Source organism: Sciurus carolinensis, chromosome 4 (assembly GCF_902686445.1).
Source record: "Sciurus carolinensis chromosome 4, mSciCar1.2, whole genome shotgun sequence".
Classification (NCBI taxonomy): Eukaryota; Metazoa; Chordata; class Mammalia; order Rodentia; family Sciuridae; genus Sciurus; species Sciurus carolinensis.
The window spans coordinates 71558515-71582015 of record NC_062216.1 but is presented as its reverse complement, the minus strand read 5'-3'; the positions used below and the strand labels follow the sequence as shown (position 1 = coordinate 71582015).

The following is a 23501-nucleotide window of genomic DNA, read 5'->3' as shown; positions in this document are numbered from 1 at the left end:
AACATTTCCTTGAATCCTATTGGTTTTGATTGCATTACAAGCATATTGAAGAACCAATCACTGTGGTCAGGGGGATGGATAAAGTGAGTTTTCAAGCTATTTTCTCTCTGGAGTTGTACTAAAAATGTACAACTGAGATCCAGGTGAAAAAAAAAATCTGGCAACTATTGATGGGTGAAAGGGGAGACAAAGAACAAATGACCAAATCAGTTTTCTTGTCCCTTTGGATATTAATAATCCCAGTCCTGATGGTCATTTTTCTCCTGCATTGGATCATTTATCTGGTTTCCAAAAAGGTTGAAGATTGTGTGATGGTATGATGGCTTTCATTTCTTTTGTGTATCCTTGACTCTTAGCACATTTCTGAGCACACAGTTACTACACAAAGAATACTTGTTGAATTGAAAAATGTTGGGATGATTGAATCACAGGAAAATAGTGAAGATATTCCTTAGGGGAGAGGCAGGTCACCACCAAGAAAAGCCCAGGGCACATCACTGGGGTGGGGAGTTAGATACTGATAACATGAAAGTTTTATAGAAGTGTCTTGAGGAGTGGAAAAAAGGTAGTAAAATCAAAGAATCATAAGTTTTGAGTTGGGTTCAGGGTACTTTTAGAGGTAATATAATGGATTTTCAAATGCTTGGAAAGGCTGCTCTCTAAAGTCTCTTCTCTCTGAAGCATCCATTTTCATATTGGTCAAAGAAATGAAGACCAGGAAGGAGATAATGGTATTCCTGACCAAAAGTTTGATGACTGTTTAACTTAGTGGTACTCATTGGTGATTTATAGGGTATCCCTATGATTTATTATCCAATCCAAGACATTTTTAAAATGCTAGAATTTTAGACTAGATGGGATGATGAGGAAAGGGAAATAAATTGGACCCATCCCAGGCCAACTAGGACCCACTGGTCCTCCGTAGTCTGAATATCTCCCTATTACCAACTGGGGTACACTTTACCCACCACTCTCCATCTGCCTTCCATTCCTTCCACAGTGAGATGCTCCCAGTGTCCTGGTGGGGGCGAGTGGGAAGCACACACAGAGTTTGGAGTCTGCAGCATCTAATTCCACTTGCAGGATGTTGACTGTTCAAAATAGTTTTACTGTGATGAATAGGAAAAGGCAGCATTTCTCTCTGGTTTTTCTTCATGGTTATCTATGACCTTTTCTCCTCTGCTTGGGTCTGTTCCTGTGTGCCTGAGCCCATGTATTAGGCTTCCATAGTTTTGGGAGAGGCCCTGTCCTTTCTGCCAACATCTTCAGGGACTATGAATTCTTAGACTTTTTTTTTTTTTGGTAGAAGTTTTATCACTGACTACTGGATTCTGATCAGTCTTTTACTTTCAGCAGCACAAACTCCCAAGAGAAACATTGATTTGTTCACTTATATGTAGGGACTATTGCCTTAGTGGGCTCAGATGTGACTTCCCCCATGATGGGATTTCTAAAGAGGCCAAGGGGTATGTTTTATAGTTTACGAAAAACTTAGATGTATATAATTTCATTTGATCCTGAGATACCATGGAATCATCCTTCATTTTTGAATATTTATTAATTGAAAACAGATAATTTATAACAGATTTAAATGAATATGTTTATTTAATAAGTAATGTATTTCAATAAAATAATATTTTTAAACAAAAAAGTTGTGGAGCATTGTGGCATTGTTTTCCACTTCTGTATACCTCCTCTAACTTTATTGAGGTATGACTGATGTAAAATAAACTGCAAATATTTGAAGTATGTAATCCACTGAGTCTTGACAAATAACACACCTGTGAAACTATCAACTATCACCATAGTCAAGATAATGAATATATTACTACCCCCAACATTTCCACATGTTCTTTTGTAGTTTATCCTTATTTCCTCCAAGCGGTATTTTTTTTTAAATTATTATTTGTCAATGGATATTTATTTATTTACTTATTTGCAGTACTAAGAATTGAATCTAGCACCTGTGAGGCTAGGCAAGTACTGTACCACTGAGCTACAACCCCAGACCCCTCTAAGTGGTATTATTACTGACAGTTATTTTAACAATATTCCTTCATCTCAGAGAGTTATGGTGGTTTGCTAAAAATGGCCCAGTTGGTATATAACAGAGTTGGTACCCAAGGCTAGGTTCTCTGGTTCTGGAATCCATGTCCTTCCCATGACCTGTCTTATATGGTGGTAGGGATTATTCTCTGTTTCTTTCAGTTATGGGATTTCTGAAGTAGAATGAAGCCCAGAGAATACTTCATCATACTCTGTTGCTGACCACCCATGTGGATCCTTTCAGGGTGCTGAGTTGTCCTCAAGGGATCTGTAGCTCAGGGATTAAGTGGGGAGTAGGTTCTCTCAGTCCTTGTGGTGGTGGATCTGAGTCCCGTTTTCCTGGGTTGCCACTTGCTGCTTCCTCTTCAGTTGGATTTTTCAGTGTTTCCTGGGTGACTCCTATCTGGAGTGCAGTGAGAGGCCCTACAAAGAGTGTAGACTATGGTGACAGTTCCAGAGATCATCTCTTCTGGGTGTCTACCCATTTTGGTGTCCAGAAGTATGACAAGAGTGGCTGAGTGGGAGTTCTTCCCTGTGATTAATGCCAAGTCATGGCATCTCTGGGAGGTCCATGATCATATATTGGAAGTTTCTGGAGCTGCAATGAAGTTAAGGCTTTGGAGGTTAAGGCAATGACATAGATAGATGATGGTGTTCCTTGAGCAACACAGTTGTGAGACCCATCTCAGATGAATCTGCTCTTGTGTCAGAAGGTCCTCCATCCCAAGGCTATTCACACTCCTCTTTAGTCCATAATAATGGCCCCCTGGCCCCAACCTCAACACTGCCTAGTAGAGCTCTTCCATTTGTGTAAGCATTGACCATGGTGATCAGAGAGTGTGGTATTCCCTGGGGTTCTCTCACCCTCACTGTGGAACCATGTATTTTTGGTCCCTGCTAATCCCAGGTACATAGGTTGATAATATCTTGGAGGAGACTAAGGGAGCCTGTCTCCCTTTTCTCCCCTTTGGCTGTTTCCATGTTCTTCTCCCCACCCTTCCTCTGACAGTTCCATTCTCAGGCCATGATGTGCTGCAGCTGATGTTCTCAGCTCACAGCAGGCCTTGGGACCAGAGTACATGGAGGCCTCTGGGGTCAGCACTGAGGTGGCTTGGCAAGACTATGGAAAAGGAGGCTTGTGGAGTATCAGTTTCCAGTTGTTTGGCTGGGGCTGCTTCAAATTCACTCTCATCTCTCTAGAGGGAGGACGTGGTCTTGTGAAGCCACATGCAATCTTTGGATTACAAGAAGACAAACAATCAGCATAATCTCACCAAGAGCCTGAAGCAGCAACAAGAGTGCTGGAGAGAGGCAGATGGGGGTGGAAGTTCATCCTACTCTCCAGCCCCAGTTACCTAATCTTTTGGGAAGGAAGGTGCTACAGGATTGCCTGTTCCTTATGGGCAATGTGAATGGATCCTGGTGCCAGGCAACCTGGATTCCATTCCTGGCTCTGCTACTGCTTAGCTATATGTCTAAGACCAGACAACCCATCTGGGGTTCCAGGTCTTCATTTGTTCTGGAGGAATGTTGGTGTCCCTGGAGGGCTTTCTGGCTCTAGAGTCCTGAGGTCAAATCAGTTCACTCATATGAAATTTTTCTGTGCCCATAAGCTGGCTCAGCCCTGAGCTGTCAGCATGGGGATGTTGAATGACACCATAGCACTCTAATGCTTGACAAGTAAAGATACCAAAAACCTTTACACTGGAAGTCTCTTTTATTTTCCAGAGTATCCTTCTCTTTAATGTAATAATACCCCTATAATTATAAGATTATAATTATGGAAGAGAGATTCCAGGTCTGTCCAGTTTCAGTTCTGTCCAGGTTGGCTTTCATGAGCCCCGGCATGGGTTTGTGCAATTGCACAGAGAGCAGGGATCTGCAAATGCAGTGAGGACCTGGAGCTGCCTATAGAACTGGAGAAGCCCTCTCAACTCTTTATAAAATTCATGATCAGGTGGAGACTTGAGTGACTTTAGTTAGTGGCATTGAGAGAAACATTCAGAAAAGCCAAATAATTGAATTATTTCCTCAAAACTAAATTAGATTTAATTCTGTTGACTGCAATATACCAATTACTTTTTGGGCTATGGTTGCCAGTTTTTAGAAAGTGGTCACAGGAGCCAAATAGAATCAACAGGTGTATTGAATTTGCAGTAAATATTTACTGAGCATTAGCTACATTTGCCAGGTGCTGTAGTGGCTGCTGAGGACAAAGCAATCAATAAGATACACATTTTCTCCATCCTCCTGGAGCATCCAGTCCAGCCAGTAAGGTGTCAATACCTAATGACAACATGACTGAAATGATGGGTCACTGCTATGGAGGAGAAGGGCAAATAACTATGCAGGCAAGAGCAGAGGACCAACTATAATCCAGAGGCACAGAAAGCCCACCCCAAGGAAAGAATATTTAATTTGAGATCCAAATAGGAGTTGGCTGGGACTGGGGGTGGGGAGAACTTTGCAATGGAGGAGAAAGGGCATAAGGGGGTACTGAGGTGGGAAGTTGGCTGGAGCAGCTGGACACCAAGGAGGAGGGCTGTGCAACTGCAACCTGGGAAGGACCTAGAGAGGTGCTGATGCCTCAGACAATATTCATGTCATCAGACTTGATACTGAGTCAACTTTAGAAGAAAGGGAGGATAGGAGATGGCAAAACACTGGCTGATTAGGCAGTACTCAGGTTTGAGCTGGTGGCCTGATTTTGTCTCTTTGTGAAGCCAGTTCTCTATTGATGGACTGAGTGGTGAACAGGTTCAGGAAACCAACTGACAACATAAATTATAGGAGGGTTATGATTGAGGACTGTTCATTTCTCTTGATAAGAATACTCACACCCTCTTCTTGGGTACCTAGGACTGAAGAAACAGATTTTGTAACACTTTGTGAAAATAGAATCACAGTCAAAGGCATTGCATAGTTTTGTGGAACATTTCCACTGAGCTGGAGAAATTTCCTGCTCTGTCATAACATGTGAAATCACATTTCTTGCCCCTGGAATGGTTGTGTGCCATAGATGGACATGCTTAGGCTTTCCTGCAGAAATATTTATACTGGTTTTCCTTTCTCTGATGGCCAGAACCAAAGTATAGTTACAGCTCATTTTGCACAAACTTAAATCTTAATTGCCTAAAGGGATCTGGGAGCTCCTCCAGCCATATTGATTATTCATTATTTATTTATGAAACCTCTTTTAGGGATGGATTATATCCTCCAATCTCTTATACTTTTTGCCAACTTCCATGCCAGTTTCAGAGTTTTCTGACCTTGTTCTTGAATTCTGGAGATGCTTATACTTCCATATTTTTATTGGTACATTATATTTACATATAATGGTGGGACTTAGTGTTACATATTCATACATGTATTCAGTATAACAAGAAAATTTGACTAGTATCATTCCCAGTAGTTCCTCTTTTCCCTTCCCTCCTCCTTCCCCCTGGTCCCTTTTCTGTACTCCCTATCTCCCTTCAATATTTTTTGGGGGGTGGGTAAACCAGGGATTGAACTCAGGGGCACTTGAACACTGAGCCACATCCCTAGCCCTATTTTGTATTTTATAGAGACAGGGTCTCACTGGGTTGCTTAGCACCTCACTTTTTGCTGAAGCTGGTGATGAACTCGTGATCCTCCTGCCTCAGCCTCCCGAACTCCTGGGATTACAGGCCGCTCACACCACCATGCCTGGCTTCCCTTCAATTTTCATGAGGTCCCCCTCTCACCTTTTTTTTTTTTTTTCTTTTTCCTCTCTAGTTTCAACATATGAAAGAAAACATAAAACACTAGACTTTCTGAGTTTGGCTTATTTCACTTTACATAATGTTCTCAAGTTTCATCCCTGTTCCTGCAAATGACATAATTTCATTCTTCTTTATGACTAAATAAACCTCCATTGTGTATTTGTACCACATTTTCTTTAGCTATTCACCCATTGATGGATACCTGGGCTGGTTTTGTAGTTTGGCTATTGTGAATTGGAATATATGCTATATTTTGAACCTGTGAATTACTTTAGGGCACATGGGACCTTTTAAAAATCCTACTGATAGGATTAAAAGGGCAAGGCAGTAAAGGAACCAGGATTACTTAACTGATTAAATTACACAATTTTAATCTAACAGGAGCTGGTTTTGTCCAGGACCTGATGTATGTGTAGTACTTTGCTAGGTGCTTGACAAATACAAAAGAAGAACTAGATACTGTTCCTGCAGCCAAAATGCAGTCCTTCCAGAGGTAATCATCCCATAGCAACTGTCCTGTGCCGAACATTTCCCTCCCAGGCACACTAGCAAGGATTCACCTACTTTTCTTTTTTTGCGGGTGAGGGGTGGTACCAGGCATTGAACTCAGGGGCACCTGACCACTGAGCCATATCCCCAGCCCTATTTTATAATTTTTTAGAGACAGGGTCTCACAGAATTGCTTAGACTGGCTTTGAATTTACGATCTTTCTGCCTCAGCCTCCCAAGCCGTGGGGAGTACAGGAGTGCACCACCATGTCCAGCTCACCTACTTTTCTTTAATCCTCACAATAGTCTTTCAATGTTTCTCATTTTTCTTATGCAGATAAAGAAATAGGCTCATTTGGTTAAGTGACTTGCCCAAGGTCCCATAGCTATAAAATCCAGGATACAAATCGTAATCTGTTTGAATTAGCAGCTCCAAGTTCTTTCCATCCCTCTACGTGACCTGAAGGAATCTGACTCCCAAAGTGACAGAATGAACATCAGCTGGGCATAGAGAACAAGGACACTTTAAAAAAACACACACATTAACCTCCAATTTTAGATCCCTGAGTGAGTGAAAAAGAGCTTCTGCATTTTGTGATGTTTCTGCTCAGGGGTTTTCATGCATTTGTTTGTTCTTCAGGAGAAGCTAGTCACACCGGCTAATATTTCACATCAGCTAATACTTCACATCAGACCATGGTTTTCATTTTACAAGAAGGTAACAATATTGCATGACATGAAAGGAATACGATGACTAGATGTTAGCACCACAAAACTGTGTTCCAGCTTTTATTTTCATTTCAAACAAGTTCTATTTGGGGAAAATGAACATGCAGTATGCTTTGTTGGAGAAAATTAATGTCCCCAGATTGGGAAGTCATTTTACATTAGGATAAGGTTAGACTACAATGGACAGAGCCTCTACAATCATAATGGCTAAATGAGGTAGAATTTTATCTTTCCATAAAAATCTAGGAGGCAGTCCAGGACTGCTACAGTACTCCATGGGGCCAAACCCAGCTTCTCTCTTGACCCTTTGCTGTTGCTAGCCTGGAGTTTGACCTTGAGGTCTATGATGCTTATATTCATGTTCCAGGCAGCAGATTAAGGAGAGGCAAGAAGATGAAGGGCATCTGCTTGCTGTCTTTGAAGCAGGCTGCCCGAAGCTGCTTCACACTTTTACCTACATCACATTGGCCAAGAATTACTGTTATGGAAATATCTCACTGCAAGGGAGATGTACTTTTGATTTTAGATGGTCATCCACTTAGTCAGAAATGAAGAAAATGAGGAGTGGGGGTGTAGCTCAGTAGAAGAGCACTCGCCTAGCATGTTTGAGGCTCTGGGTTCAATCCCCAGTACTGGAAAAAAGAAGAATGAGGATGGCTGTCAGGGGACAGCTAGCAGTCTGCCACCAAGGTCATGGAATTTGACCCTTGGCTTCCCTACTCTTTCTCAAATTTTGAACATCTGCACCCACTTAATGGACACTTGGCACACACCCAAACCACCAAGTCTAGATAAGGTTAAAAAGGCATTCATCCCAATTAAGAAATAAAGGCAAAACATAATATGTTATAATTAATGATGTCTTGATTTCTTTTTAGTGAAAGGGATGATACTATTTGCCATCTTTCATCAAAAGCATCAATTCTGAAGCTATGATAGAGAGCTGGGACTGCAGGACTGCTTTGTAGATGGCTTCTTTTCTTATCCTTCATTTATTTTTACTGAATCAGAAAAGCTTAAATTACAGCTAGAAAAGCAGCAAATGATCAATGACTCTGTCTAGTAGTCCTGGATATTCCAACCAAAGATGGGTGTGGAAATTAGAGCGATTTCTTGCTAAAGGCCACTTAGTATTTTGTCAGGACGAAGCCATATTTGGGAGCTGGAAAGTTGAGTACTTCAATCTTTGTTCTGCCACACAGATTCCTTATCTACCCTGTGATTTGAGAATAGTCTGAAAATGAGTGTTTGTGTTTTTACAACCCTTGGATGTGATTTTTAGCTACTCTCAGAACCATGGTATATCTCTCTCTAATGAGAGGAGAAAACCACCAGAGTAAAATCTTCCTGGATTTCAAAAGTATTTTTATCACACTGCCTGTATAACTTTGGGAAATCATTTAAATCTTCTCTGCCTTAGTTTCTTTAGCTGTGAAATAGAGATGGTGCTAGCACTGGCCTCACATCACAGTTGTGAATATTGTGTGAGCTAAAGCATGTAACCACCTAGATCAGTTCAAGCACATAATAAATGTGCATCATGGATGCACACTCAATAAATGTGCATCATGGATGTTGTTATTATTTTTAGGTACTTGCAAACCGTAGATTATGTGAGTCTTTCACACTATGGTCCAATTGTCTTGTGACTTAGTTTATTTAGTTAGTTCATTCTTCTACCTTATCAATCATAGGCTTTCATTCCTGTACTGGGACGCGTTCTTAACGTTTGAATTACTGAGCATAGGGCCAACACTTAAAATATAATAGAAATAATCTTCCCTTGCATTATGAATGCCATAAAATATCTTTTTATCTTCATTTCGAAAACATATGTAGCTTCATAGTGTCCTTCAGTGGAGAGAACAATCTTCTACACACCATCTGTTTCTCTGCCCCGCACACTGGAAAGGCACAGTTAGAGGCTGTGAGTTGATGGTTTCCACCATTATCTTCAAAACTAAACCAAGATGAGAGGGCATTATTGTTGAACAAAACCTGGTTTCTGTGAATGAAGCCAGAGAATGATTTTCAAAAGGAACACCTGCTTATGTTTGCTGTAAATAGTCAGTTCCTTCTCAGCACTGATCTCTGTGAATCCTGCTTCATAAAACACATGTTCAGCTAGGTATGGTGATGCACGCCTGTAATCCCAGTGGCTTGGATGCTGAGGCAGGAAGATCAAGAGTTCAAAGGCAGCCTCGTCTACTTAGTGAGACTGAAGCAACCTGGTGAAACCTCTCTCAAAATAAAAAATTAAAAGGGTCGGGAATGTGGCTCAGTGTTTGAATGCTCTTGAGTTCAATTCCTGGTACCAAAAATTAAAAAAAAAATTCAGAAAACCTTTCCCTGGAGCATGGGTGTTCAGGGGGTAAATGGAGCCAGAAGCTATGAAGCACTTCTCTCTGTGTAGCACCCTTGCCGAGTCATGATTTCCCCTCTGTCCCTCAGCCATTTTATCCTAATGTAAATGACACATGGGCCAGTATACCAGCATCTTCTCATTATGCTGCATGGATATATGGTAATTTCCAGTCACCATTTGATGAAGGAATAATTATCAGCCTGTTCTTCCTCTCTGGACACAATATTGGCGATGAGTTTTGCAGTTAGATAGTTTTAGAAGTATCTCACCAATAATAAGAATTTTGCCAGTTTTTCCTAATTGTTTTTCCTTTTTATTCTTTAGTGACAAAATTAATTAAATTAATAACAGAGTATTTCTTTTTCTGTGTGTGTTTGGAAAAAATTGAGGTTTCATTTGAGGAAAAGGATGAATCACTGTTGTAATCTGACAAATATTTGTAATAGACAGTCAAGGCCAAATGGATTACTTGGTTAATAAAACCTAATTTTCTAATACTCACCACCACAGTTCCTTTTCATTTTTGAATGACACCAATATGGCACAATCACTTGCTCTGGGATGTTGATTCATGTTCTATGTTCTCACTGGAGCCTTGCTTATGATTTTTGTTTTTGATAATATTTGCATTATTATTTACATCACTACTCTTAGGTTTAGCTGGACCACATGTGTGATTTGGAACCATAACACAGTACACAAAAAAAAAAAACTTGAACAAAGAACAGTAAAAACATGTGGATGAAGACAAATTGCAGGCTGCTTGCTGCATGCTAGCAGTGGTAAACTGACCAATTGTTATTAAGAGTATAATGCAACTTCTATGAAAATTATAATTGCTTATGTTTCAAATCTGTGAACAAAATTGTTTCAATTTTTTTTTCCTTCTGAAGTCTCTAAACTTCCAGGGACCACAGTTTTGGAATACTATCCTATGTTTTTTTTGATGAACACATTTCTGAAACAGATGAACTGGGTATGGGTGGGAAGGAACTGGTTCCTAGTGAAGTTTAAAGGAAACAAAAAGCAGAAACTGAAGGACAACAAATTTGGGCTTCTAGAGTTAGGGAACTAGGAATTTAAGCTATGTCCTTACAAGTGTTTTCATTTCTTCCCTCTTTGTACCTTGCAGAGTAAAAGCCAGGGATCCATCTTTGTCCGGATACACGCCCCATGGCAGGTGCTGACCAGAGAGGCAGAATTCTTGAAGATCAAAGTTCCCACCAAAAAAGTACGACAATGTTTCTCTTGGGTTCTGGGCTTCCTGAGGGCTGAATGGATGCAAATAGTTTGGGAATCAGGCCAGGTGGGATGTGGGTTTTGTGGAATTGAAATCACACTAAGCTCCCTGGGGATCCTAAGTATGTGACTATGAGGTGGGTGGGACAGGGAAGTATGAGGAGGGAGATCCTTCCATTTCAGAGCTCTGTCTGGGCTGTTCTTCCTGAGAAGCCAAACATGGCCCATTTTTCATTTCTGTTACACCTCCTTTCCTGCTTTTCTTGGGGTCCCAGAAATGCCAGACATTTCTCTAGAGTGAATATAGCAATGAGAGTAGACAGCAAGTCATGCTGACTGGATCATCAGTGTGCAGGGAAAATAGCACCAAACTTACTGTGGGGATACCTGTTTTGCACTGAAGATTGTGCAATGGTGTGTTTCACTTATCTCTCTCATGAAATGGAAGGTGAACTGGGAAATGTTTTCAATGTGTTCAGACCAGTGTTCCATCTCTGGGATTTTGATTCAGTTAGTTGGTATGGAATGAAGTTCTGGCATCAGTATTGTGAAAAAAAAAAACAGGAGGTTCAGTTGCACACCTGGGTTGAGAACCATACAGTGTAGATGGTTTGTCGATAGTTTTCAGTTAGAATAGTCTATATATAACTTAAAAATCTCCCCATGGAATTCCTAGGTGACATGTCTCCTTGTGTAACAAAATCTAGCAAACACAGCTCCAAAGAGAAAGGAAATGTATTTGCAGATTTTACTTTTTTTTTTTTTTTTTTAATTAGGCATTGTAGGGGAAATGAGTGGTTGTGATTGACTTTGACCAACTGAGATGTCTCTTAGGGAGAGTCCTGGGCCAGAAGGTACTCTAGTTAACTGTGAGTGATCTGTGGATAAGTTCTCTCGCCCTTTCTCTTTAACTCTGTCTCTCTCATACTCCTGCAATGTTGTTTCTTAAGTGGTAACAGTTTTGCAGGGATTCTTTTCATCATACTAACTATCTTCACCATGATTTTCATGTTCCCAACCATTAATAGAACCCCACATTTATTGCCTTCTCCACTACCACTATTATCCCAGCCTTCTTATCCCCATTCCCACTATTGGTAGAATCACTACATTCAGTAACACTGTGTTAGTCCGTTTTTCATCATTGTGACAAAATACCTGAGAAAAACAACTTAAAAGGAGGTAAGATTTATTTTGACTCTTGGTTTCAGAGGTTTCAGTCCATGGTTGGCTGGCTCCATTGTTTTGGGCCTGAGATGAGGCAGCACATTATTCAGGAAGGGTGTGGTGGAGGAAAGCTGCTCAGCTCATGGCAGCTGGGAAGCAAAAAGAAAAGAAGGGTCTAGGGACAACCTCCAAGGACCCACTCCTTCCAATTAGGTTCCATCTCCTACAGTTTTCACCATTTTCCAATAGTCTATGCAGCTATGAAACTTCCCATGGATTTATCTGTTGATGAGATCAGAGCCCTTATGATCCAATTACTTCCTCAATTTCTACTGCTGAACATTGCTGCACTTGGAACCAAGCCTTCAACCCATGAGTCTTTGAGGGATACTTCATATCCAAATTAACAAACACCATTTTGATTTACATTGTTGGCTATGCTAATATCATCTTCATTGCCAGCAATCTACTATCTCCATCAAAAATAACTCCTCAATTACCAGCATGTGACTGGGCCATCATGAATCCCCTGCTTGAGAAGAAAGAAGGCATAGATTCTGTTCTTATAGATTTATTAAGATGGGCAATATCTCAATGACAGATGGACAAATGCCTATTGAACAATGAACAAATTAAAATATGACTATCAACTACAAACATTTTGCCTATAAAAGGTAAATTGAAGGGGGGTGGTTTGCATGCCTGAGTGTCCACAAGGGTGCACTGATCTTTCCTCCTTTGATCTCACTGCTGTGTTTCTCATCTCCTAGTCTTCCTCTCATTTCTAATACCACTGTCCTCAAATGCATGCACCTTCTTTGTTCTAGACCTTTGATGACCCTCCATTGGTATTCTCCCAGTCTCCTGGCAATGTGACCCAAATCTCAGCCTTGAGGCTTCTGCTTCCCTCTGATGGGGTCCTAACTTGGCCAAACCTTTTATTTCTCTTTTGCTTCTCTTTTCCTTCTAGTTCCAATATATTCTTCTCCTTTCTTTTTGGTTTATCTCAATAACTAATGCTCTCTTAATCTCATTCTATTTGTATCATGTTTTCAGTTTTAATTTTCGTTGGCTGATCCTTGGAAAGAAGGTGAGCAAAACTCTATATCCCATGACATTTCTGCCTCCAAAGATGATCCCTGTAGCAGGAAACCTAGAAGTATAGGAGTGTGTATCTTCTATCCTTCTGCCGTGACCTGCATGACTGAACCTGTGGTGCCAGTGAGGGGCAATAAGGGTTAAGAAAAAGAACACACACAGAGATATGAAGATAAATAGCTGCTGCTATTTGATGTAGAGGCAGTATCTAAAGAACAGTTCCAGTGAGTTTATTTATATATGGTCTCATAATCAAGTTAAAGACTAATAGAAGCATTATTCTTTGTGCTCAAGAAAATTATAGGACTAGAAACATTTATGTAGCCTTTCCACATTTGCAATGTGCAATGTTAGGAGCTCTGTGCAACACTCAAGAAGCCCATTGTCTAAAGTTACTGTTAAGTGGGCAAGTTCAGGAGTAGCAGTGCTGGTGAAACATTGTGGTTGTCTTGCATGCTCAGAATTCCTCTATCCCTAGGAGCTATGTGCCTGAGATCAAGGTCCAAGTTGATAAGACTCTTGCCCAGAGCCTCTTCAGGCAGAGTGTCACCATAGCAACTGGGCATCTCATATCCTTGCACAGAAACATTCCCAGGCAGCAGGCGTACCACAGCTATGAAGTCATCAGAGACCCCCTATTTCAGTCACTGCTCTCCACACCCTCTCTCAGCCCCAACTCTTAGCCTGCCTTTCCTCTTTGCCTTCTTCCTCAACCTTCTTCACTCTTAGGCTTTCCTTCTCCTTTTCTCTCTCCCTACCAACTTCCTCTCCTAGCCTCCCTCTCTGGTCTTTGCATACCCAACCAGACCTCTGCACCTCTCGTTTCTCTGCCACCATCTCCTCATTCCCAGGCTCAGCCCTCAAGTCATTCTTATCTCTGGTCTCTGCTTTATCCTTTCTCAGGTTCATATCTTCAGAGCATAGTTTTGCATAAATGACTTATTTGCCCTTGGAGGTTCAGTGCCCCTGTACACCACCTATTTGGAACTTACCATCTGTAGTTTAGGTCAGACCTACATCTGAATTTGTAAATGAGGTGACATAGGCAAGGACATATTACAAAGCAGCCATGTCTGGGTTTCCCTCCTGCCTTTTCATTCTGGCAGCACAATATGATGGAAACTGCACTGGACAAATCCTCAGACTATTAACCTCCGTTTTGCCCTTATTGACTGTGTGATTTGGAGATGTCACTTTCTCTTTCAGAACCTCAGTTTTCTCATCTGTAATTTGGGCATAATGATACCTGCCCTATTTTTCTTAGAAGGTGATTGTAAGAATCCGATTCTTAATGAGTGCTGTTGAATTGCAGGGGTCTGTCATTGTGTCTGTTTTCTCAAACATTTTTATGTGTACACTCCATTCCTAGTCCCCTAGTCAACTTCCTTCCTGACCAAATAGGCAGCCAGCACTGCTGGAGCTCCGGCTGTGTGAAGTCTTTAGGGAGGCACTGAGGCTAAGGAAACAGCTCAGGCCCTCAGGGAGCTGATAATCACAGGGTGACAGGAAAAGTGCACAGACCCAGACTTCAGAGCGGTGATCGAAGCCTGTGTCAACAGCAGCCCATCAGCAGAGCACAGACTCAGTCTTGTCAATCTGGTGGATTAGGGAGCCTAGGGTGAAGCTAAGCCTTGTCTTGCTCCTACAGGCTACAGATATAGAAGAAAAGATTTTCCTCAGTGTTTCTGAGTCCCAGACTCGACACAGGTGGACTGTTCTGGCATCCTTTTGCAGGTTCAGCCACATGGCCCAGATCCTCTATGTATTCATAGATTGCAGTGGCTTGTAGTTGACCTCACAGTGGGTATTTTAAGCAGATGAGGAGGATATAGCTTGGTATGCTGGGTAAGATGTGTTTGTAAAAATTAACCTGAAATGGTTCCCAGGGTTGTGGTGTGGGTTAACTTCTGTACCTGCAGTGAGAGAGGGGCATGGAGAAGACAGGAGGGACAGGGTAGTCTGTGGAGGGATAGCATTGGACCCAGTGGCAGTTTTACTTTTTCAGTAGGTTTGGGAAGTGAGTAAAATGAGAATAAATCACATTTGCAGAGAGCTGCATCCTAGTGGGCGGAATGTGAAGGAAGAATGAGGCATGGGTTGGGATCAGTTATGCATCCTCTAGGCCAGTGGGGGTTTGGATCATAACCCAGCAGGGTCCAGAGAGACTGAGAAGATGAGGAGGAAATCACGAAGTTGAGATTGCAGACCTGGACAAATCCATGGTAATGCATCCAGGGACTCAGAGTCCTGAGCACAGAAATTAACTTGGAGGGAGAATCTTGGAAGGAAGCATTTGTTTTCCAAAAACAACAGCGGAAGAGCCAGAATTTTGTGAGGGACACTCAACATCTATGCACAAGAGGGTGGGAAGGCCTGGCCTTGTGACTCTGAACAGCCTGAGAAGGTTTGAAGTGGGTGTTACTGGGGCAGGTGCTTTTGCACAGCCTCCTAGATTGAAGTCAACAGCTTCGTTTATTTCTCTTTTACTTGTTTACATATATGAATGAACACTCCTTTTTTTTCCACCCTTAATATCCACATTCCCCAAACTCCTAGATAAACCTAAGAATGAATGAGGGGTTGATAGTGGAGGCTATTAGCGGAAACTTTCTTGTCAATGAAATCATATTAATCCATCCAAATTTGGAAGAAGTGACACATGACATGCCTGGAATGGGGACTTTTGTTCAATTTGCCAGCCTTGTTCGCTATCCTTGGGACCCTGGAAGAATTTCGTCTGTGTATCCTTTGCATGCATGTAGATGTTGTCAACTTCCAGCAGGTCATACCTCTTTAGGAATGCAGACTCAGAGTCCTGCACATCTCCCAAACAAGAATAATGATTATTTTGGAGAGCTGTCCCAGGGATCAGTGATGGCATGTGTAGAAGGCTTGGCATAGAGGCATGCTGTGCGTGATAACCACCATTATTACAGTTGTTGCTGTGTTGTTCAGTGATGTGTGTAGGGCAGTGCTGTTGGCACCAGGTCAGACTGTTCCTTCCTGCTTTTTCCCTTTTCTCTCCCTTCACAGCCAGCATCTGCGACACCAGGGGAAACAGGCCCCATCCCTTTACTCTGCCAAGGTAGCCAGAAGCCCAGACGGAATCTGGGGAGAGGCAGGGACAGATGGCCTTTAGACTACATACTGGGAAATTTCTGTTTCTTAGAGCATGAGACTCTGGGGCATCCCCAAACATGATGGTTCCATGTGCAAGGTCTGCAATGCAGTCCCTGGGAAAGCCAGCAGGCCCTGCTGTGCAGGAAGGAGAGCTTGAAGTCACCCATTTTGAGGGAGAGATAGCAAAAGAGAGAAAGCAAGTGTGAGCTCTAACATGGTCCCTGCCCTCAGGAACCTGGCTTTGTTTGGTTCATATCTTAGTCTTTTTTTCCCAAAACCAGACTCGAGATAGGTTATAATAGATTTTAATGAAACAAAATGAATGTGAATCAATTGTTTTAAAAAGAAGACAAGTGAAAGAGAATCATGTGATAGGGGAAATAATGAGTAGAAAATAAAAAATAAGGCGAGTGCAGTGGTGCACATCTGTAATCCCAGTGGCTTGGGAGGCTGAGGCAGGAGGATTGCAAATTGAAAGTCAGCCTAAGCAAATTAGCAAGGCCATAAGCAACTCCATGAGACCCTGTCTCTAAATAAAATATAAAAAGGGTTGGCGATGTGGCTCAGTGGTTAAATACCCCTGGTTAACCATGTCCCCCACCCCCTAGCAAAAAAAAGAAAGACAAAGAAATTTAAAAGTAAGTGTGATTGATGCACATGGGACAAAATTTTATTCTGGTAGTCAAAGCAGAAAAGACTATGGCTTACATCATCTATAGAAATAAGTACCTCATTTGTCAGAGGAGGCAAACATTTTCCTGTTGCTTAAGTGTATTTTTTATGTAAGGGACTATATTTTCAGCAATATGTTCCTATAAGGTTATGGAATGTTCTTCATATGTCCATTTCTAAACTAAATCTGGATAAAAACTGAGGATGCAAGCTTAAGCTATAGTTTGGGGTAGGGTGCTGTACTGCAAAGTAATGTATGCAAATTTCTGATGAGCTTACTTGATTCAGAGATTAGAGTAGAAATGCAACTAGTACTTTAGATTCCCCTGTGGAACCCATATTTTGAGATATCTGTATCTACTAAATTGCATTTATTAAAGAATAATTTATTGTCTCCTTTTCACTAGTGGAAAACACATATAATTGTCATTAAGGATTTCTATTCAAGATAAGAAAACCCATGTTTCCACAATGACTGATAAAATTCCAGCAAAGAAACTTGACATTTTAATTAGCTTGAGTGTTTTCTTAAAAGGAAGATCTTACTTCCATTAAGATTAAGAAATCACTGGAAATCATTCTCAGATAACTGTTCCTGCCTTTCTAGGGATTATGGTTTGGTAGCTGTGGTTTTACAAAAGTCTTGCAGGAATGCCATTCGCTGGTTCATGGTACCCACTCCTCCTCAGGGCCTCTGCATGGCCAAGGCCACAGCACCTCTTGCTTCTCAGCATTTGGGGATTGTATGAATCTCCAGAAAATCAGGAGAGATAGAGACAGATAGATAGAGGGGGGGGGGATGAGATTATAAGGAATTGCCTCATGAGATCTGGAGGGTGAGAAATTCTAAGATCTGCTGTCTGCAAGTTGGAGACCCAAGTAAGCCAGTGATATGGCTCTAGTCCAAGTCCAAAGGTCTGAGGATCAGGAGAGCTGATGGTATAAGTTCCTGTCTGAAAGTCAGTAGTCTCAAGACCCAAGAACAGATGTTCCCATTTAGGTCCAAAGACAGAAAAAGATTGCTCTCCCATCTTAAGGCACTCAGGTAGAAGAGCCCCCTCATACTCATGGGCTCCTCTTTTTTTGGTTGAACAAAGCCCACCACAGTAGTGAGGGCTATCTGCTTTCTCAGTCTACTGATTTAAAAGTTAATCTCATCCTTAGACTCTCTCATAGATATGCCCAAAATAACATTTGACTAAACAGCTAGGTGCCCCATGGCTCAATGTGATTGGCACAAAAATGAATCCTCATAAAGACTTGTACTTTTAAAGTTGACCCTCTTCATAATGGAATGGATAGTGGTAATCAGAAAGACATGTTCAGGTCCTAACTTTGGAAATGTGATCTCATTTGGAAAAAGGGTCTTTGAAGATATCATCCTGGATTTAGAATAGGCCCTATATCCAGTGTCTGGTGTGCTTATGAGAGAAAGACAGAAAGTGATTGGAGATACAAGGAGAAGGTTATGTGAAGGAGGCAGAGGTTGGTGTGAGGCAAAGCAAAACCAGGGATGCCCAGGGCCACCAGAGGCTGGAGGAGGCAGAAAAGAATTTTCCTCTAGAACCTTCATAGGGGATACAACCCCACTGACACCATGATTTTAGACTTGTGGTTTTCACCACTATAGGAGAATAAATTTCTGTTATTTTAAGCCACTCAGCTTGTGATAATTTATTATGGCAGCTCTAGGAAATGACTACACCTTTTCTTTGGACTGCAAACAATAAGCAGGCACTTTAAGACCTGGATCTCATTGACTTGCTCCACATTCCAGAAATCTAGTTTTCACCTTCTGAGATGAGTTGGAGTAGTTCTTTCCACTATTGCCATTGGGTTTGGGGTTGTCAGGAGAAATCTTTGTGCATGGATCTTCCTGCATGACCTTGGTCTTCATGAGTACTTCTCCACATTCAATGCCTTGTTTGAATGAGGCAGGAGGGTCTGGGAGAGGCTAACCATAGCATGGATGGTGGAAGGAGATCCAGCATGACAAATGTCAGGAACAGCTGCTTATTCAATTCAAAAAGTATTTTCCCACTGATACCTCTATTTTCAAAGACGTTTCATGGTTTGATTAAGTAAAAGCTGTGTTTGTAAGAAGTGTCTGCAAACAATTTACAATTTTCACATTTGACTTTGAGGAGAAAGGTTCATAACATCACTCTTAACAATGTCAACCAAAACTAAGTATCTTAAAATTTAAAGATTTGTGGTAATAGGTTCATATATAGATAATTAGTTGAATTTAACATATATTAATTCTTCCCATGTACTGGGTCAATTGATTAGAGGCTTATGTACATTATTTTGTTTTTATCTTCAAAACAATAAGAGGTAGGCTCTAATTTTAGTCTCATTTTATAGATGAGGAAACTGAGGCTCAGGGAGGTTAAGAAACTTAACCCCAGGTCACACAGCTTGAAGGAAGTTAGATTCAGGGAATCAAAACCATGTCTGGAAATTAGTGCTCTATCTGAAGTATGAGTGGCAAAGATATTCTCCCACTCTGTAGGCTGTCTCTTCGCATTGCTGATAGTTTCCTTTGCTGAGAGAAAGCTATTTAGTTTGAATCTATCCCAGTTATTGATTCTCGCTTTTATTTCTTGTGCTATGGGAGTCCTGTTAAGGAAGTCTGATCCTGAGCCAACAAGGTGAAGATTTGGACCTATTTTTTCTTCTATAAGATGCAGGGTCTCTGGTCTGATTTCAAGGTCCTTGATCCATTGTGAGTTGATTTTTGTGCAGGGTGAGAGATAGGGGTTTAATTTCATTCTCTTGCATATGGTTTTCCAGTTTTAGTCATCAAATGGTATTAACAATCATTAATCATTCTTAATTACAAATTATCAACTCAAAAAACTCTACACCAAGAATACAAATAACCCAATCAACAAATGGGCTAAGGATATGAACAGACACTTCACAGAAGAAGATCTACAAGCAATCAACAAGCATATGAAAAAATGTTCACCATCTTTAGTAATAAGAGAAATGCAAATCAAAACTACACTAAGATTCCATCTCACCCCAATTAGAATGGCGATTATCAAGAATACAAGCAACAATAGGTGTTGGCGAGGATGTGGGGAGAAAGGTACACTCATACATTGCTGGTGGGGTTGCAAAATAGTGCAGCTGCTCTGGAAAGCAGTGTGGAGATTCCTTAGAAAACTTGGAATGGACCCACCATTTGACCCAGCTATCCCACTCCTCAGCCTATACCCAAAGGACTTAAAATCAGCATACTACAGAGATACGGCCACATCAATGTTCATTGCTGTCCAATTCACAATAGCTAGATTGTGGAACGAACCTAGATGTCCTTCAATTGATGAATGGATAAAGAAACTGTGGTATATATATACAATGGAATATTACTCAACCATAAAGAATGATAAAATTATGGCATTTGCAGGCAAATGGATGAAATTGGAGAATATCATGCTAAGTGAGATAAACCAAACTCAAAAAACCACAGGACGAATGATCTTGCTGATAAGTGGATGATGACACATAATGGGGGTGGAGAGGCAATAATGGAGGAAGGAGGGACTGTATAGAGGGAAAAGAGGGATGGGAGAGGTGGGGGGGAAGGAAAAAATAACAGAATGAATCAAACATCATTACCCTATGTACATGTTTGATTATACAAATGGTATGCTGTTACTTCATGTACAAACAGAAACAACATGTATCCCATTTGTTTACAATAAAAATAAATTAAAAAAAAGAAAAAAAAAAAACCATGTCTGTATGACTCCACAGCCATGATTGTGCTCTGTCACTTTACTAAAATTTCACAATTGAACTTGAGGTATTAGGTGATGTGGTTTAGAATGGCACTTCTCAGAGGGTATTCTATAGAACAATAGTCTTTGTTTTTACCAAGAACAAATCCAAGAATCATTAATTATTACATTTGACCTGAACAATTAGAAGTTCTGAGAAGTCCTACAGTAAGAAAATGGTCTGATATTATTCAGTCCTTTTCCTGTTGAATACCTATTAATATCAAATGTTATTAATAGGTAATATTAGGCAGAATATGCTCCAGGGAATTCTGCCCTAGATTAAATAATCCTAGGCTGGGAGAGGCTGCACATTTAAGTTTCTACTTTTTGTTGCTATGGGTTAGCTCACTGAATTTCTTACCATTCCTGGATTATAGCTTTTTTATCTATAAAGTAAAGGGATTGAACCCTCATTTCCCTATCACAGTTTAAAAATGCCATCGCTCACATATAAACCAAATGACAATTTGTGAATTTGATACCCCCTCCCATTATTGATGTTAGCAGAGAGACTGGAGGACCCTTTTTAGATCATTCACACTCTGATTGTGTACTTAAGTGTAAAAATGTTCTGTGTCTGCCACATGTTTAACTAAGCCATAAGTGAGGTAGTACCCTTAGCCTGTAGCCGACCATTTTGCATTTGCTGCTGCTCAGCATCCCTGAACTGGTAACACCATTGGGTTTTCTCTGAGTTCTACCTATGCTGGACTGCTCTCTCCCAAACCATATCTCTCTGTGGAGCTTACATTGTGCTCCCTGATATAGACTCTTGTCCAAAGCAGAGTACTTTCCTATTTTCTCTATGGGATGGAGCCCTCCCAGATACTTTAAATATTTGTCCCTGGTTTTAGAATGATCTCTCTATTTCTCCTTGAATAAACAAATACTGCTCATCCTTTGCATCCAAGATCACATTGACCCTCTCATTGGCCCTCTTTTATTTCTTCAGCTTGAACTGATCTCACCTTTTTTGGGCTCTTAATCAATGTACAGTTGATATTTGTCTTACTCATATCTTTAACTGCTTTGGATGCCTTACCCTCGTGCCTTCAAGTGTACCTTAAGTCCCCTGGGAGTGGAAGCTATATTTTATATTTCTTATGTGTTCCCTGTAACTCTAGAATGGTGTTCCATGCAACTCAAGCATGGTGTTCTATTAAATAATAGTTGCTCAATAAATACTAGATTGATTGGCCCAATGGTGCCAAATAATTCTTATTTCCCCAGCCCCAGGACCTTCTTTTGGTCATGATTCTCAGCAGAGTCCCTTAGCATAATAATGGATGTTTTAATTCACGACTGTCTATAGTCCACATGAAATCTAACAAGCGGTTACTCCCACTCCCTTCTCACCCTGCCCAAAATTTGCCAGGTGACGAGTTAATTACTCCTTGGAACTATTGTGATACTTGTATAAATCTGGGAAATAAAGATCAGGAGAAACTGTGAGTTTTATTGAGACAGAGAATGTGTAGCTTTTTGGTCACAGGGAGGAGGATCACCATCTACTTAGCTTTCAAGATACTTCTCTGGACATATTCTTTTTATTATTTTCATCAATAATTTTTAAACGAACCAGAACTGTAGCTGTTTACATAGGGCTGGCTGGCTATAGGTGGGGGCCTTCCTCTTGTTGTCATTGCCTGTTCTCAAACATTTGTTTTTAATAGAGGCGCAGCTGAGAGGGTAGGGTTTATATTTCATATCTTTATGGGCTTTTTGGTGCACGCTCTTTGATTACTATTTAAATAGGGTAGAAAGAGTACAGAATGCTTTGACTTTTTATTCTTTTGTTTTCGGTACTGCTTCTCATCTTCAAAAATCAGAGAGGAAAAAAATGGATGGTACCTAAGTGTGGTGGTTCCAGGGACAAAACCGAGATGGCACAAAACCATGTTCAGACATGCGCAGGACTTGGAATGGACAAGCCTAACCCAGTGTTCAAGAACAATGAAGTTAAAAATATGAAAATGTCATAGGAAATTAATTTTAACTTTGTTGTGTTTAGACTCACAATGGAAAAAAATTAAGATCGTAGTGGCGGTTTTCTTTGTTAAAGCCTTCAAATCTTGTCTGTCTGAATTGGAGAGCATATGCCAATTGGGAATGGCTGGGGCTTGGTCCCTGGACCCAGGGCTGGTCAGGCTGAGTGGAGAGTGTGGGTAGACTGAGCATTGAATCTATCATCCAAACTGGAAAAGTTTTGAGAGTGAAGGAACTGTTAATAATAATCATGTAGCACAGCAATAGTAAACCAAGATTGTCCTGAGTCACTGGGACATGCAGTCACCCTCCAACCCTGATAGGTGATATGGGAATAGGGGCCCAACTTGACCATGGCAGCTCCTTTGGATGGGTGGGAAGGAGCTGGCATAAAGGAGAGGAAGAGAAACAGGTAGGGACAGCTTCCTGCACTTGAGCTCATGTACAGAGTTTTTACCTTATAACAGCATGCCTCGTGATACGCTTGCTCACAACATCACCTGAGACTTGATAAATTTTCGGGAATTTTGAAAACTGGTTATTAAACCATTGGGATTGGCTATGGTGGGAATATTTGCACCTTAGAACTCAGCAACTGTTGCATATCAGTAATACTCCCCTACCCGCGTCCCCACCCCCAGGAGGCTGTTACACATATACCAGCCCTGGGAATGGGAGACTCCAACTCACAGCGGGGGGAAAGGTGTAGCCTGATGTTAGACTCCTGCCCTGGTCATCAAAGGGCTACTGGTTGGAGGGAGGTGAAGAATGATAAGATCTCTGTCAGGATCTCTGAATGGATTCTGTATCTGCTGTCTTGAAAGCAGAAATTAATTCCCCACTGCTCCTCCCACCTGCTTGTTCTGCTCCAATCACAGAACCACAGAATCTGTTGTGCTTCCGGATGCCAAGCATGTTTCCCTTAGGGCCTTTCGACTGACCTTTCCCTCTCTCTGTAAGACCTTGTTCTGATACCCTCAACACTTGCTTCATCACATCACTGGGGTCTCTTCAAATGTCCCTTCCCTTGGACAGGCCTCTCCTGACCATCCT

The 23501-nt window shown here is 41.1% G+C and overlaps 1 protein-coding gene across 1 annotated transcript in view; it reads left to right on the top strand.

Moving 5' to 3' along the window:
• Positions 1–23501, top strand: part of Ano2 (anoctamin 2) — a 352538-nt gene that overhangs the window by 66616 nt on the left and 262421 nt on the right. Inside the window, exon 3 of the mRNA XM_047550120.1 lies at positions 10505–10603. Within this exon, the coding sequence (XP_047406076.1) occupies positions 10505–10603 (99 nt within the window). The remainder of the gene's footprint in view (positions 1–10504; positions 10604–23501) is intronic.